The 17,546-nt window shown below is 45.6% G+C and overlaps 1 protein-coding gene across 1 annotated transcript in view; it reads left to right on the top strand.

Moving 5' to 3' along the window:
- MEI1 (meiosis inhibitor 1) overlaps positions 1-15,766 on the top strand; it is a 35,626-nt gene extending 19,860 nt beyond the window's left edge. The window contains 12 exon segments of the mRNA XM_009083087.1: positions 1-196; positions 3,189-3,354; positions 5,250-5,354; positions 7,009-7,119; positions 7,684-7,865; positions 10,463-10,544; positions 11,004-11,209; positions 11,952-12,033; positions 14,058-14,164; positions 14,981-15,112; positions 15,495-15,720; positions 15,723-15,766. The exon segment at positions 1-196 is cut by the window's left edge and continues 65 nt beyond it. Of these exon segments, the coding sequence (XP_009081335.1) occupies positions 1-196; positions 3,189-3,354; positions 5,250-5,354; positions 7,009-7,119; positions 7,684-7,865; positions 10,463-10,544; positions 11,004-11,209; positions 11,952-12,033; positions 14,058-14,164; positions 14,981-15,112; positions 15,495-15,720; positions 15,723-15,766 (1,639 nt within the window).
- The last annotated feature ends 1,780 nt before the right edge of the window (positions 15,767-17,546 follow it).

The following is a 17,546-nucleotide window of genomic DNA, read 5'->3' as shown; positions in this document are numbered from 1 at the left end:
GCTGAAATTCTTCCTGTGCTACCCCGAACTTATGGGGAGATTTGGACACCAAGTCCTCCAGCTCTGGTTTTCCTGGGGAGACTGCAAGCAAACTGAGGCTGAAGAAGCTGATGTTGACACATCTGATCGGCTGAACAGTGCTAACCCATTACTTCCCATTCTGAAGAGCAATTCCAGCATTTTACTTATTTTACTGGTATGTGACTTTCACAAGGACAGACTGCTATCCTGGCTCTGATTTAGGGGGCTTTTTAGTTCTTAAATATTTTAGTGATGTTATGAAGCCAAGGATTCTGCTAGAAGGGCCCATGTGTGTATACACAGACTTGCACCTGCCAGGGAAGGCTGATAAGGAAAATGGGACTGTGTGTATGTGTTAGCACTTTCGCTGTAATCCATCCACTGTGATAGAAAGGGATCTTTTGAGAGCTGGCTAGGAAAGGATCTGAAGGGTCCTGCTGATGTATGCCATGAAAAGCCCCATTCCTTTCTCTATCCAGATACACAGCTGGGTACTCCAGATTCTTCTGTGCCAGCCTTTCAAGAAGCTGTTTTGCTAATTTGGGAGCACTGCTTTCCTACTGATAGATGAGAAGGGTATAAGGAACAAAGAACTTTGAAAAAGCAGCATGCAGGGAATGGGTCTTGAGGGCACAGCTTTCTGTTTGCTTGGTGTTTTGATTTTGTTTGGTTTTAACTGGAGAGTCTTGTCAGAGATTTTTGCAGTGCTCTTGAGTTTTCAGGACAGCAAATAAAATGTTGTATTGCTCTTAAAAGATAAAATAAAAGTCTTGAAACAGGGAAAATTAATCAGTGCAGGAGAGAAACGGGCCTTGAAGTAGCAGGACTAGAGTGCTTGGCCTTTAGCTGGTGTAATGAGCTCTGTTAACCTATGTAATCATGACAGAATCCATGTCCTGGTGGCTGCTTGGAGGCCTTCTCTCACTTCCACCACTCTCACCTACCCTGTCACCCCTTCCCATTAGTGGCCACTTGTCTTGTGACTGTTCAGCCAGTCACATATAAATGCTTGCTGACTTTTCCACACAAGAGCAAGGGCAAAAGCTAAGAGCTGTGATATTTCTTCTCCAGTCTGTTAGTGAAATTAAAACTAAGTATCATTGAGAAGATAAACTTATGTCAGAAGACAGTGAAGAAGCGAGAAGAAACAAGGTTTGATTGTGAGTGGGCATTACAGACTGGCATGTATTTGTTCTGACCTAAGAGGCTATGAAGTAAATTTTAATATCCAGAGTTACTGAAATGACTGACAGGAGGGCTCTTGCATAGGGAAGTTCTTTCACAGTTAGGGTGATATTGTAGGGTAGGTAGCAACATCCAGGCATTTGATACCGTTGCAGAGCATTAGCAATCAATGAGTTGACATATTAGTACAAATTAAGGAGAAGTGTCCCATGAGACTTGCCCACGCTGTTACTTTGGTGGTAGTTCTGGAACCTATCACTCCATAAACTGAAGCAGGTGTGTACATCACGGGTCTGTCAATAAGCAAAACATAGCAGTGTCTCATTCCTGCTTTCCCTTTTGTGTCTTGCCAAGTGCTGTTGCAGAAATAAATTCAGTTAGCTCTATCCCAGTCTTTAAAGTGAGTTGTAATAAATCACAGGCTTTGACAATTCACCTTTCAGTTGTGGAAGAGCATAATCAATCAGAATTTAGATGGACTAATAAAACAGTGCAATATACTGGCATAAATATACTGTCAGATGTAAAGAAAACTTATGAGGTGAATAACCTAAGCCTCGAAATGCACAAGTGAAGTGGAAAGGCCTCTGCATGGTAGAGTGAAACAAAAGTGAATGTCCTTCCAAGGATGATTTATTTGGTTATCTGCTTTTAATAATTGTCTGGATTACATAGAACAGATGGTTAGTGACTTCATCTGAGATCTTGAGCTCCTGAGTAGGAAGGAGGATATTAACACAATGATGCCTTTACCAGGACCAGGAAGGCTGTGGCCTTTGTGCCACTTTGTGCTCTGTGTGTTCATCTGGAGGTGAATGTGGTCATGATCATGCACTGTCCCACTTGTCTTCTCCATGCTCCAGATCTGAGGTGCTCTGTCAGAGAATGGAGACGTTAGATTACATTCCTGAATGTCATATGGAGCAGATCTATGTCAGCAGGGCTGATTGTGCAGACAGTTCCCTGCCCTTTATTCCTGAAGGCAGGATATTAGGCTCAGAACTAGAGAGCTTTTTCTGGCACAGGCAGATTGTTCTTACCGCTTTCCTTGGGTATGGGGTCCCACAGCCATTTCCTCTCCGTCATCCCAGTCTGGATGCATTACTGTTGTGTGATAGGGGAAGGCAGCTGGAAAAGGCAGCAGTCTGTCCAGTTGAGTTTTAGGCTCAGCTGCCAAGACCAGTTTTCTACTTACATCTTCAGCTGTACCATTTGCAGAGCAGTAGCCAGGACTGCTGCAGGAGGAGAGGAAAGGTAGTGCTGGCATAATACATGTTGAGATGGTCATATCATGTCAGCACTACCAGGCATTTTCTGCCTGATATTTATGGAACTGCCTCTGTACACACTGCGCAAGTGAATTTAACGTTCAACAACTTAACATCAAGAGTATGTCCAAATTAAGGCTACTGGCTGTGGGATTCAGCTCAGAGACTCCAGGCAGAGCTCTGTAGTCAAGAAGAAGGCTTGTGGGCTTAATGCTGTGTACATGAGCCTCGCATTTCCTGTGACTGAGTGATTGCTTGTCTAGTTTATGTACATTTCATGCAGTTTAGCTGTTATGCTACTACTGCACATACAAGGCTCCCAGCCTTTTGGAAGTTAATAACTATGGACTGACTCATAAACTAGATTTTAGGTAAGCATCTTTAATATGCAACCTGACTTTTCAAAACAAGGAGAGCAGAAGTGCTGGAGGCTCTGTTCTCTTGTTTAGGATCTCACTTGTCTAAAACCTCAGCCTTAAATATATGTTACCCCTATACTTACTTAGCCCAATGCACTCTTTAAATGGGATATTACTCAGAGGTGTCTAACAGACATGAGTCCTTCTGCTTTATTCAGTTCTCTATTTAATCAGGACATAGTTAATCTGAATGGTGCTTTATTAGGCTGTTTCCCAAGGCACCAGATTGCCTAATGGTGTTAAATAGCAGTGTGTTCTGCCCTATCAGGGTAGAAAGGTACTTCTTCCCTTGCAGGACTTGGTCTGCTCAAGCTCTATGGAAGTGGCTTGGAAGGTGTTGATGACTCTAAGGACCTTCCTGGAAAGAAATGAGGATGTCCTTGTCTGTGACCTCCTCCGGAGCCGATTCCTACAGATTCTGCAGCAGTTGCTGGTAGAGAGCAGCTCAGCCACCCTACAAGGTGACCCCTCCTCTGTTCTGTGTCTTGGTCTTGTTGTAAGATCAGCTAGCAGAGTAGATAACTGAAGGGATGCAGGGTAGATAACTGAAGGGATGAAGCTGATGTAGCTTCAGTACTTACCTGCATGTGGAAACTTACTGAAGAACTGTACTGATTTAGTTTCCTTTTTCAGAGATTTGTTTTGAAGTGAGAGTCTTTTTTTTCTAATCTAGGTTGTTCTGGCTTCAAACTGTGATTGTTAAACCAAGGCAAGGTTCTCATATACAGCTCTCAGTGTTCAAGTGGAGAGCTGTGCTGGTAAATCTTCCAGCTTGAATAGGAGCTCAACTGGTGACTGAAAGACATCCTCCTTTTAGCCTCTTCTCTGTGCAAAACATCTTGGTGTGCCTAAGTATACACAATTCCCAGGACACAGAGACCAGGAGCAGGGATTGTTTGAATCATTCATGATATTGATCCCCAAACAGGGACTGTGGTATCACCAGATCTCATAATTCTATTAAATCTCTCAAAGAGAGCAAGGCTGTGACTGGGGGAAGTCCCTGTTTTCCCTACTAGCCCTGCCTGTGACGATGGAACTGTTATCCCACTATGAAAGGTGCTGTGCAAAGCAGTCTGTGAGCCTGAACTGAATGAAGGAGCAGTGCTAGAATGTCCTTGAGTCCTTAAGACAGGGGCCCAGCGCAGCTTTCACTTGTTCCTGAGGGGGCCACCAACACTTTTAACAGCCCTGCTCTGTTTCAGGTGTTTTGCTGTGCAGCAGTTGGGATGGAGGCAAACCAGAGGGAAAGTTTTTTTGCTTTACCTCCAGCAAAGTCAGTGGTCTGGAGAAGAGGGGAGAGTTGAAGGCAGGAGCATGGTGGAGCATGAGGCTACAAGATTATGGATAGAGAAGGCAATGTTAGCATCTGCTAGATTTGAACTTGTTTGGAATTGTAGTGTCCTTCTGTTGCTGATCTAGGGGTGCCTGGGGGTGTGGGGAGGCAGATGGTCCATTCTCTATTGTGGGAGTCAGACCTATTCCTCCAGACCACTGGTTATGGAGATAGGACACTGGGCTAGAGGGGCATTTGCAAGATTTGAGCCCTTCTGCTGCCACTAATATCCCCAGCTCCTCTTCATACTGCGTCTTGAGCTGAGTTGCTGGCTCAGTGAACTCCAGAAGGTCAAACACAAGGTATACTTTGGAGACAGACTTCTTGTCTCTCAGCACACAGGCTGTAGGCATGGCTGTATCTAATACAAAACCTTTATCTGTTTACAAGGTTGAAAAAGAGTGAATAGTAGGGAGGGGATTGCCCAGGGGAGTGGTGGTCCTCATTCTCCTCACATACAGACCTGCCATGTGGGGCTCTCACTTCTGATGTCTCTTCTCTGTCCTGTGGGATGGGATGGATAGCATTTTTCCAGTCTCACAAGATGGGGAGAACAAGCACTGTGCATCAGGATTGTTGTGAAAGCGTGGGCTGCCAGTAACGGACGAGTAGATGGAAAGAGAGAAGTCTAGAAATGTCTAATGACTTCTAGCTTATTAATGGTATCAGTTTGAAAGTGTAATGACCATGCTCCCTACATGGCTCACCATGAGTGTGAATGACCCTATCCTCCTTTTCCCTTTCTTTTATAGTTGTTCCTAGAATGCTGTTGGCAGAATCCAATGTAACTCAGGCGAACTCACAGTGGCAGAAAGACTGCAGAGCTAAGAATGAAGTTGGGGCTCTGTGTGTGTGTGTGTGTGTGTGTGTGTGTGTATGTGTATGTGTGTGCATAAAGGGGGGTTACTTCCTCCTCTAATCTATCCTCATTCCTAAGACAGAAAATTAACAATTTCTGGCATAGGTTAAGGTGCAACAGTTGAGAGTTCACTGACAAGCTACTCTCTCTGTCCTTCTTAGCTAACAGGAACCTGCCTGTTTTGCTGAGCCTCCTTTTCCTGGTGCAGCTGAGGAGCAAGGGCGTGAGGGAGCTGGACAGTACAGATTTCAAGCTGCTTCACCAGGGTGAGTATGTGCGTCCACCTTCTCCCACAATTAACAATTATTAATTGTTCCATAAGATGATTAGGGCTGGCTCTTTGTCCTTTGAGGGAAAATGTACCTTGCATTAAGGTAATAGTTGCTTTGAGATACTTTCATAGCCAGAGCATTGTAAAGAGTTCTGGTTACTAGTTCAGTCAACAAAACCCAGGTTCTCTTCCTCTTACTTTTACAATACATTTGTTGTCTGAAACCTCACAAGGTTGCCAAAGTATTCCCCTAACCATGACATGATCATGGTCAGTGACTGTTGTTGACTTGGCACAGGACAGTATGGCTGATGTGCTTCCCGAATCATCCTTCCCTGTCCACGCTTGCTATAACACTCTTGTGGAGTTCAGGCCACAGGCATGTCTGGTTAATCAGCCAGCAGGAACCAGCAGCCTAGTGAAACTGGGCTTTGCTTGGGTTGTGAATCCGGAGTATATGTTTCCCCATCAGCTGTAGAGCTTGCCCACTCTTCCCCGAAGACATAGAAGAGGAGGCTGTTTGTTCACCATACTGTGATCTGTTATCTCTTCTGATGATCCTTACTTGGTGATTTCCCCCTTCTTAATTGGCTATTGAAGGTTCATCTAGGCTATGAAAAAAGAATAGATACTAGGAAGAAATTCAGCTGATCCATCTTTTTATCTACCCTCACCTGACAAATAGATCTCTCCAGCAGACTTTGAAGGACTATGCCCTTCAATTTGAAATGTTTCATATCTTGGGGCTGCTTCTGTTGGCCTTGTAAGGAAGCAGTGTTTCTCAGACATTCATTAGCCAAGGGAACTGGGGGTGTGGAAGAACCCTATCCCCTTTATTCCAGCCTTTTTAGCTGCTGTGATTTCAGACCACAGTTTGGCTGCTCCCAAGAATTGCAAGCTCCTTTTACTCTTCCTTTCTGCTCTGTATTTGTCAGCACCACTCTCTCCCAAACCAACCACACCATTTATTCCCCTCTTGGCTTCCCAGGGTATGTTCTTCAGGGGAGGGTGTGCAGGACACTCTCCTCTAATGAGGCCTATATGAAACCAGCTCATAGGTGGAAGGAGTGTGGGTAGGTAGGTGTGTTGGTGTGTGTTTTTTGAGAATTACTTACTCAGACTGTAAGCTCTTCAAAACTCTACTATGATAGTTTTGCTGAGTCCTTCAGTCCTGGATTTCCCTCAGTAACTCTCACATTGTTTTTAAGTGTTTTGTGCTTGCAAAAGACATGACACTTTATTCCTAATGTGAGCAGAGTTGGTGAGAGTGGAGAAGCACAGCTCTCCATGCCAATCCTCAGTCTGGTCACCCTGAGAGACAGTCACATGGCTGTTTATGCTTGTTCTAGCAGTAGGCTCAAACACACTCTGTGGGAAAAGAGAACTTAAAGTCCATTGCTCTTGGAATCATTGCTGCCCAATGTGATATGCCCTTTAATACTTGCTTTTCTATTCCCCCCTCTCTGTTATCCTCCACTGCACTGTCCAGTTTAAAGCAGACACTGTAGGGCAGATGCCTCCTGCTTTGTCTGCACCATGCTCTGTTTATTTTCACTTCTTGTCTGAATTCTCTCCCCACTGACTTCTTTTTTGTGCTGAGGTGCTCTGTTTTGTTGGTGTCCTTGCCATGCACATTCTTTTGTTTCCAGTCAGTAATCTCTGTGGGAAATGCAGGCCAAGGGACACTGACATCCTGCAGCCATCCTTGAATTTTCTCTACTGGAGCCTTCACCAGACAGCACCTTGTAGTCAACAGAGAGGTGAGGCAAGATTGTATTGATTGCTAAGTTAATCTCAGCAAGGTAGTTTGGCCATCAGAGACTGTATGCTAACTGTCTCAGCAGGTAAGATGCGTGTTTCCCCATCCAGACAGAGTACCATAATAAATTTTGTATTTGGGATGAGTATTTTTAGGTTGAGGGTTTTGGTTTGGTGTGGTTTTGCTGCCTTCTGATGATTCAGAAATTGGCTGCTGAAAGACAGAACCGCTGTATTTTTCCTGTTCATATAACACAGCAGTGGGGCTTTGGTGCCTAGTTTGAAGTCTCCTGGTATTGCCATAGTTTAAAAAAATTAGACAATAATAGAGAACAGCTCTAACCACCCTTCCAGCTGTGTTAGCTGAAGGCTGGTCATTTTATTAGCTGGCTGAGTGGTTGCTTGTGCTGTGGGAGATGAATACCAGCATAGCTGGACAGCCTTACTCTGATGAGCTGTGGCAGCTGGGGCTGCCTCACTGCAGCAGGGGTGTGCTTTGTACTTCTCTTTTGCTTGTCAAGCTGTGCTATCCCATCACTCTCTTTGATTATGTTTCTCCCATGCAGCAGTGGCTGTGCTGCTCTCCAATGTGCCCTTGCTAGAGCTCCTGCAGAAGGTTTTGGAGTGCACCTGGTTGTGGTCCCCTCCCTCTGAACCTGCTTACCTGTCATCTGAGGATGCCTTGCTGTGCTCTGGATGGTTGTTGGTTGCATCCCTCTTGCTTTATCAGCATCGCTACAATATTGAGGTTAGAACTACTCTACTGTTCAAAGACAGCACATGGCTAAACCTTAAAAATAAACATGTTTGTGTGTATATATTTAATACTGTCATTAGCAAAGTGGTTTGCTTTGGCCTGGAATCTGGTTGCCTTGACTGCTCTTTTGTTATTGTCCACAAGTTACTCCTTGCTGCACTTCTCCAGCAGGACTGGAAGTTAGCATGTTGCTAAGGCTGAGCCATGAATCATTGGAGAGCTAGAGAAGGGCACAAATCCAGGTGGGGAATGTGTATACTCAGCCCTCCTGATCCAAATCACTTTCCTCTTCAGGACAGAGCAAAATACATTATAAGGCCATTCTCAAGAAAAGACTGGGGGTGGAGGATGCAGCTCCCATGCTGTAAACTGCTTTTTTGATATTAAAATAATCAATAGTGGAGCAGTCACAATCCAAACCTATTATTGGCAAGTAAGTGTTCAATATTAGCAAGCTCTTATGAATGTGGGCAGCTGTCATTGTATCTGATGCTTTGCAGTCCGACAAGAGAGCTAAGCTGGAGTTGTCAGTTAATAATGGAATTACAACTTCAAGGGAAGCACTTTCCAATGCCAACACAAGGGAAAATGTTTCCTTTTGAAGTATGTACCCAAGTCTGTCTTGATATGGAGTTAAACAGCATGTCATGAGTTGTGAGCCCTGCTCCTGCACTTATGCCCAGCAGAGTGTGTTCTTTGGGAGTCAATGTACCTATTTGCAGATGATAAAGTTACATTAAGGACATGCACACATCTGCACAGGGAGGCAAAGGTTGGAGTTCCAATGCTGAGGGAAGAAAAGGCCAACCCAGACCAAGTCTGCACCCGTTACTTCATGAGTGTGCTGCCTCTGCTTAGGTCCTACAGCATGAGACTTGTATGGACTGTCAGCTGTTTGAATGTGGAGCAAGACCACCTGTCCCTGCTCTAGTAGCTGCTGAGCACAATTTACCTTCTCAGTTTCCAAGTCAGGGCTGTGTCTGGGTGGTCAGTGTTGTGCCAATCTCAAAAGGGACTCTAGTGCTAAGTGTTGAGCTTTGCCTTCTGGGAGTGACTCTCTCAGCTCATACTGATCCTTGAAGTGCTTATAAACCATTTAGTGGCTTAAAAACCTGTTACTTGGCTTCATCAACACCTTACTGGCTTGATGTGCTATGAGGTACAATCTAGAATACTTCTTTTGCACCAGAGATGAAGAAAGAAACTGTAGATACAGGTAGCAAAGAGAAGTGGTTCAAGGCTGCTTCAATGTTTCTAATCTTCAGAATTTCTATCCTTGAAGTGCTTATAAACCATTTAGTGGCTTAAAAACCTGTTACTTGGCTTCATCAACACCTTACTGGCTTGATGTGCTATGAGGTACAATCTAGAATACTTCTTTTGCACCAGAGATGAAGAAAGAAACTGTAGATACAGGTAGCAAAGAGAAGTGGTTCAAGGCTGCTTCAATGTTTCTAATCTTCAGAATTTCTAAGCTTTTTCTAATCTTTGAAGGGGAAGAAGATGAAGACTCGCTTATCTTTCTGCTTCCTGCTGCTCAGTATAGCTGGAGTTGCAGAAAGCATCCTGGAGGCCCTCCTAAAAGAGCTTTGGCTGTTGTGGCTGTGAATGTGAGCTGGTGACAGGCTGTCTCCCTGAGCCTGCAGGTTTTTAAAGGGGAGTAGTGATTCCAAGAAATGGCTACATTCATCTCAGGCTGATGTTAGTAGTGAGATCTTGTCTGGTCATAGCCAACTTGCATCCTAACTGTGTTACTGCTACTGGCTGTAGCAGAAGCCTGTGAATAAACATAGCTCATGGATGGTAGGCTATTAAAGGCTTTGGCTTGTCAGTTCTGAGACGAGTAACCCCTGCCACCATGTTGCAGGAGCTACTCCTACCTCTCCTGTTGAACAGATTTGAAGGAATCAGCCCTCTGGTCCTTATGCCTGCCTTCCCATTTCAATTTTCTGCCTTACTGAAGAGTTTGAGCCCTTCCGGGGTTCTCTGAGGCTTCATGGCATTGCTGCTGGATGGCTGCTCTGTGATGGAAACAGCATATTGCAGACTGCCCTCTAAAACCAACCTTTCCCATTTCCCCTAGTTCCCAAGTCCATAACCTGCTCTGCCCCCTTCACCGATGCCGTAGTTCCTATCTCTGGGCTCTCTGCAGGCTTCCCAGCTCCAGCAGGCAGGGACAGCTTCTTGTCACTGCTGGTTTTTGGCTGCCTGTCTCCTCAGTCTTGATGACTGGCTGTGTGGCTAAGGTACAGCCGTGTTTGGTGATGGCTGTTCCTGCTACTTCATATGCTTGGCAGGCTGACAGTCCTGTGCCAGAGGGGCTGCAGGGAGTAGTGAGAGCGAGACAGACAAACAAGTTACACTGTGGTTTGGAGACTGTGCAGGGCTGGCAGCTGGCAGTGAGTGAAACTTGAGGGCCCAGTGATGTAATTCTCCCTTTTGGGTCAGTCTCCTGAAACCCTGCTGCTGTTTCCTTGTTTTTCAATGGCCATCACTGGGTAGTGTCTAAGGACTGAAAGTGTATAAGGGAGCTTTTTAGCCGGTTCGAACCAGCGCTGTTTTTTCTCTTCTATTTAATTCTCCTCTAGGTTCACCAGACACTCTCTCTAGACCTAACAGAAGTCCTGAATGCAGTCATCTTCAGGAATAAGAAGCCAATCTTGCTGTTAGGTATTTTGCATCTGTTACAGGGATTTGGCTGGAAGCAGGCATTAGTACCACATTACAAGCAACAAGGGAGAACTGGTGACTATGGAATGGGATGGTGAAGGTGCTGGTGGGAATCCGGAATCTTAGGTCTGTTTGGCTTTATAAGTGTGTAACTGGCAGTGAGAAAGGGCAAAGAGAACTGTCTGGAGTTCTGCTGTGTTTGGACAAGTCTTCCTTGGAGGTTGGTAGTGACATCTGGAACTGGGCATGAACTGTGATAGTGTCTCAAGGGAGGATATGAACAAGGGAACTCATGTTGCCATTCCTGTCTGCAGCTGTCAGCAGCTGCCAGACAACCCTGGTGGGCTCTTAAGCTCCAATTTTCTGTCCTCACTTTCTCCCATGCTATTGCACAGGCCAACACAGTGGGCACGGCAGGGGAAAACACTGACACACACTAATAAACATCTCCCTGTCTAGTGAGCATCCTGCAGTTCCTGAGAGCTGCTCTGCGACAGAACTTCTCCTCCTCTCTGCTGGTGATCATTGGCCAAACCACAGCCCAAGGTGCTATGCAACCACAGCCAACACCACTGCCAGATGCTGCCTTGCACCCCCTCACCACAGAACAGGTTTTCTCGCTTGTTGTCAGTCTGCAGAACCTTTTGGTGCATGTCCAGTTGCAGGTATATAAAATATTACTTCTGTAGCAACACTAGTGTTGGGCTTCAAGCAGGTACACTAACCTGAGAAACCACCCTGTTGCACAACCAAAGGGGCTGTCTGGGTTTTTTTTCTGTCTGCCTGCATTTTCCACCCCTTACACATGTGTGATGAGGAGGAGGAGGAGGGAAAATGCTCTTGCTGCAGCCTAGTGCAGTGAGAAAGAAGGTAAATCAAGCTATGCGGTGCTCCCTGCTGCTGAACTGGATAGCTGAAATCCTCTGTACTCATGAAGATCTCTGTTTTCCCATCTCCTGCTCTGCAGGGATGTCACATCGATAGGGACAGATGTGGGAAAAGTGTAACAAATCCCAGTCCCTCCCCCATGCCCCTGGCAAGGTGCTTTGGGGGATAGTAAATGTATCAGCATACATTTAACTTGCTGAAGTGATGCTGGGCTCCAGGGGTAGTACATCAGTTTACATTTAACTCTCTTAAGCAATGTTTGGTGCTTATCTTTATTCTTTGGAGGCTGTTGCTTAATATTTTTGTAGTCTCAGAAGAAGTAGCCATGCCTTTGTCTGGCTCCTTGATGTGACAGATAATTTGCAGCATGTTGCATCCCATGAAAGAGATGAAAGGTGTTATTTTCCTGTGCTGCATTCTCTTCAGATCCTACCACTTTATGAATTTTCCTCTTGCAATAGTTGTTGACTGGTTTGGGGTTTTTTTTCCTTCTTTTTTTCCCTCATCTTGGTATTCCAGAAAGACTTCATGCTCTCTCAGGCCGTGGTTGCCTGCCTGGAAACCTTAGTGGAATACCTGTATGTGAAGAATCAGGATGTTGGTAAAGTATTCCTGCTCTTTATTCTCCTGGGTTTTCCTTCTGCAGTGATTTTGAGCTCTTTGATCTCTATCCAGTAGTGCTCTGGAGCAGATGCTTAATGAGTTTAAGCCCAATAAGAAAAATTATTTGTATGCCTAAAGTTAATCATGTGCTTTGTGGGATGAAATCAGAGTGCCTGGCTCCCCTGTAGGCATGAGCCCTCACTTTGGCACTGGACACCAAGATGCTTTACAGAAGGTAAAAAGTCATTCTCCACTCCTGTAAGGATGAAAGGTTTGGGAATGGAAAGACTATAGGAATGGTCTTTGACTTCCAGGCCAATTGTAGGAAACAGCTAGACCATAAATAAAGGAGAGGGAGGATTTGAATACGATGTGTCTTCCAAAAGGACAACGTTGGTCACAGTTTGGCCCTGAGGGAAGGGAAGGGAGAACAGGGTACTAGGTAGCCTTAGGGAATGGAAGATGGAAATTCTAGATTTCCAGGGGTGACTGCTGACCTTGTTTTCCAGAGTCCATGTCAGACCTCATGTATACCATGTTTGCAATATAACACCATATGACAGCATTGTACAGTCGGGGGGAAGAATAGACACTTCTCATTGTCAGTCTCCTGCCACAAAGTGCAGGTGCTGGCTGTGTTCTTAAACCAGAAAGTTCTCTGTACCCTGACCTGTTCACTTCTGTCATTTAAACACTAAGAGGGAAGAGGAAGGAATGAATGAACACCAGAGAAAAGGGACAGTGGTGGGAGAGTGGAAGCAGTTGAAGATGTAATACTGCAGATGAATGACAGCCAGTAGCTGAAGGGAGGCTATTAAAAGGCTGGGTTAAAAAAAAAACAAAAAGAAGGCAGCATGTTATGGGGAGGCTCTGCTGATTTGGGATTGAGCTAATGAAATGCTGCTTCAGCAACAGCTGAACCTGTCACTTTGGCTGCTGTGGTGTTGAAGTTCACAACAGCAGTAACAGGAGTCTCCTTATTCCAAGCAGAATGAGGGTTATAGCTGTGTTTGGCTGAAAGATGTGATAACGCTGGAAAGAGTATGGCCTGGACTCTGCCTCTAGGAGTTGACTCATTTGAGGCTTTCTAAAATCCTTTCTCAGTCCAAAGGCTTTTCCAGATGTGCAGAGCAGGCTCAGTGCACTGTGCTGGTACTTTCTCATTTCCCCTAGCTAAAAGATACCTCCCATATATTTTACATCCTTTTTTTTAGTGTTGTTTTCCTGTAGAAAAGATTCTTATAGTGGCAGTAGGGAGGTGATGTGACTGCCAGTGGAAAAGAGACTTTTCTAACACTGGTGAGTTGCCATGGTATAACAAGTTCTATCAACTGACCTGTGTAGTTGTCCATCTCATGCTCCTAACCTGAAATAAATACAAGGTAATAACATTCTAATTTTGGCATTCAGTGAGAGACTTTATGCTGTCACAGAGGGTAACCCTAAGCCTTACCTCATATATGTTTGTCATGTATGTTCCTTAGTAAGAGCATTTTCTCTACTGACTGCCTGCATTGCTACTATCAGCCTGGCTGGTCCCCACAGTACTTTGTCTGATGCAAATTCAGGCTCAGCTTCTGTGCAGCTTCTGTTGTAGGGCTTTCTTCATTCCCCAAAGGATATGCTGCAGCTAAATAAAAACTGAGGTCAGGAAACTTGTCCTCATATTGAAACCAGAGGGTATTATTTTTAAAACTCCAGGCTAAAGATATTCCCTTACTGTTTTAGGACATGCACCCTAGGAGAAGGTTTCTCTTCCTGTACCAGCACAAAGATGGACAAAATGTATTTTCTGCTTTGAAAAGCTATTAAGCTTTTGACTTCTTGACTAAACTCTTGCCTAAAGAGTGACAGATTGAAAAGCAAGTAAGAACAGAGGAAAACAGCCCCTTAGTGTTTCACAGCATGAGGTCTAGAAGAGAAAACTTGGGGCCAATATTGATGACTGTCCTTAGCTGGGTTCAACCTATCACTTGGGCAATTTTACTGCTGTCTTTGACTTGGCTTCTCCTTCTCTCCCAGCTCTACATGTTGCTTCACAGCCATGGCACCGATTCCTGCTCTTCACGCTACTCAATGGGGGCCAGAAGTCCTTTCTGCAGTCAGAAGTTCTCAGGCTGGTGACTTTGGTGAGCAGGAGAAGGGCAGGCTGTTCTCCATTTTCCCTAGTGTGTTGGTACAATGCATGTGGGTTATTGGAACTTACCCATTATGCACACACAATCTCAGATACTGCTGTGGCTTTGTCTGGCACTATATTCGTGCCCTATATTAATAATGATACTTTCAAGTGAACTTCCTTTCCACACCCTGCAGAAACTGACTGCTGTTAGTGAGCACGTCCTGTTCTTCTGGTGTTTATTTAGATCATCTAGGACCCCTGGGGAGGAGAGGGGAAATCTGCAGAGAACATGCAACTGCTGTTACCAGTCAGGGAGCAAGCTGACTGCTTGGCATCACAGCCCATCTCCCCGTCTTCGACCTTACAGACTTGATTTTTCAGGGCAGGGGGTTAGTGCAATCTCCTACCCTGCTGTACGTGGGGCCTGTGAGCAAGAGGGGGAATGTGGTCCTACCCAGCAGAAATACTGAAGATAAAGCCCTCATGGCAGTGGATGAGAGGGAAGGGGTATTAATGTGAACCTTCCCCATCCAAATACAAGATGGTTCTGTGAGTATTTGCTGGTCTTACTGTGGTTTTAAAAGGTTACCTGATTTATTTCAGTTCCTTCCCAATCTAAACCAAAACAAGCCTGACTATAAATCAGAGCACCATCAAGACAGATACTTACACTGGTTCTATTAGAAGTGGTATAAAAACCAGGCCTGTGGTTAAGGTGCTGCAGCATCCCATTACATAGAAGAGGTCTTTGTAGGCGATGAGTCACTGTTGCAGTCTGTAGGTCTTTCACTATTTAATGTCTCTATTTTTTCCTTTGTTCAAGTTTGTGAGATATCAGAGCAGCAATATTATTTCTCAAAAAGAAATTAGCCAGATTCTTCAGGAGGCAGCAGAAGCCAACTTAGCAGAACAGCCTGAGGCCACGTTTCATGCTCTTCACCTCTTCCTTTGTCAGGTAAGAGAGAGGTGACTGCCTAGGAAAACAGGAAGGGAATCCCTAGGGGGTTGCTTTAGCCTTTGATGGGGAGCCATAAACTTCCTTTGAGGAGACTATAGTCAGATGAAGAGGAATCCTGCAGCTGCTACCTTGGCCTATTGCCCTGAGGGGTGTACAGTGAAATCAAAAAGGGAGTGGATGCCAGCAACTCTCTAAACTGTGTCATCAGATTGAGCACAGCCACAGCCACTTCTGTCACTGCTACCCTTCTTACCCCCCAGATCAAAGTTTTAAGATCATATTGCTCTGCCTGGAGATGAGGGAGGGGGAGGGAGTATGAAGGAACAAGCCCCACAGTTTCCTGTTGATCGGGAAATCATTCTTTCTTCTGACTGCTCAGATTCAGAGCAGTCATTGCCAGGTGGAGCCAGTGCAGTCAGAGACCATTCAAATCTTGCTGGATCGTCTCCTGGGACAGAGGACCACATGTGTAAAACATCAGGATATTGTGTATCCTTTGCTGGGCAGACACCTTTGATAGGTGATGTGAGTGGTAGGTGTAACAGAGGTGGAAGGGATACTTAATCTGCTGCTCCTTCTCTTGTTCCAGCGGAAGGCAAACAAAATTGAAAAACTCTGAGTGGTTGCTGCACTTGGCTAACTTTGGGATGAAAGACTTCATCATCCTCTAATCTGAGAAGACACTTGGGAAATGAGGAGACATTTGGGATGAAGGATGGGTCTCTGTGCTGGGCTTGCATTCATCTGTAAGGCAGAGGTGGTCTGATGAAAGGGGAGCAGACTGGGGAGTCTGTGAGTTCAAAGCAGTAATGATTGTGTATTGATTTCCCTGGAGGATGAGCAATCAGTTCACCTCTGTCTGCATGCTGGCTAGTGCCAGTGTGCCCATGAAGTAGTGGAAACCCAAAGATGGCTCAGGCACTTTCCAAGTGCAGAGAGCATTTGGGAACCACTGAGTGGAGTTACCAAATTTTATTCTCCTTGGTCCTAGAGTCCCCCACTGAGAACTGAATCCTCATCTTCTCTGGGGATGGAGGCCAGGGCCACTCCCAGATTCCTTGTGGAGAGAGTGCGAGCCTGATGATGTATTTGTTTATTTCTCAAATCTTTTTTTGCCTTTCCATTTTCATCATGCTGCATTGCCTCAGACAGGTAGCAGTGATGGAAGTGGCTGTGGCAGTGATTTCCTGTTGGTGTGGGGACTTCCTTCACTGTGGGACGCTGCCATCAGCCATGTACAGGGTGTGTGGAGGCTGAGATGTTTGTTCTGTGAAGAGTAGCTTGTCCTCGTGCTTACCCCCAGTGTGATACTACTGCTCTGTGGGACACTCAGAGAACAAGTTGTCCTGGTAGAGACCATCCAACGCCATGACGTCCCTCTCCCCTCTCTTTGCTTTTCTGTACAGGGATGAGGGGAGGTGGATGGGAAGTCTTGTTACCTGGCTGAAGTTGCTTCTCATTTCTGGCTTTTTCCACATGTGAAAAAGCCTTCAAATCTTGGTTGTTAGGAAGGGTTTTAGAAGTGCTTGAAGTGCAGCAATGGGGCTACCTGAATAAGATAGTCACAAACATGGAAGACAAAATCCTCTAGCTGAAAACAAGCTTTGACATCAGTTTTGTTGAGAAAGAACTTTTCTTCATGTTTACCCACACTGATGTTCCTCATATATATTGGGAGTGGGATTCCATGGCTTGGGGTGGGTTGGTTTAGTAAGGAAAACGTCCTGTCAGTGGTATGTCAAATGCAAGAATTCCCATAGCATGCTGGAGTTTCAGCCATGCCTTTCCTTCGGTTTCCACTCATGCTATCAATGACAGATGTCTGGGAGGTGTGGCAGTGTCCCTCTCACACATTGGAGATTGAAATGAGAAGAGATGGTGCACAGAGCAGAGGAACAAAACAAGAACGGAGCAGGAGACCCATTCTGACATTCCCAGTGAGCATTAGAGAGAAGAGGGACAAAGGAAGTAATTTGTTGCTCATTTTGAGAAAAAGGTTTGTTGAAAGTCATTTATAAAGCTCTTTTACTGAAACGGCTTAGTTTCCTTTTCTGTGCGGGATGAGGCTTGGTCGATGATGCCCTTCAGCTATCAAAAGACAGCCCTGCCCTGGGGAAACGAAGTTGTACAGGGTTGCAATGGAAGAGGTTCTCTGCTCGCCCGCCTTGGCTGATGGGGCTGCAGGATGGCCCCTTAGCTCTGCGCTGGCAGGGGCGGTGGGAGCTGTGCCGGGACCCCGGGGGAAGCAGATTTGCTGCGTGTCCCACGGGGCTAAGGACACTCCTTCCAACTCACGAGTGACCCCTTCGACTACAGCCCCGGTCCGCGCTCTCCTGTAACCTCCAAACCCGCTAGGCGCCCCGTTCCCGTCGGGGCTCTAATGAACGGGCTCCTTCCCCGCGGGGCGGGAGGAAACCCTTCCCGCGGGGCC

Source organism: Acanthisitta chloris, unplaced genomic scaffold, assembly GCF_000695815.1.
Source record: "Acanthisitta chloris isolate BGI_N310 unplaced genomic scaffold, ASM69581v1 scaffold25459, whole genome shotgun sequence".
Taxonomy (NCBI): Eukaryota; Metazoa; Chordata; class Aves; order Passeriformes; family Acanthisittidae; genus Acanthisitta; species Acanthisitta chloris.
Note: the sequence above shows the minus strand (reverse complement) of the source record. Positions and strands in the feature narration are given on the sequence as shown.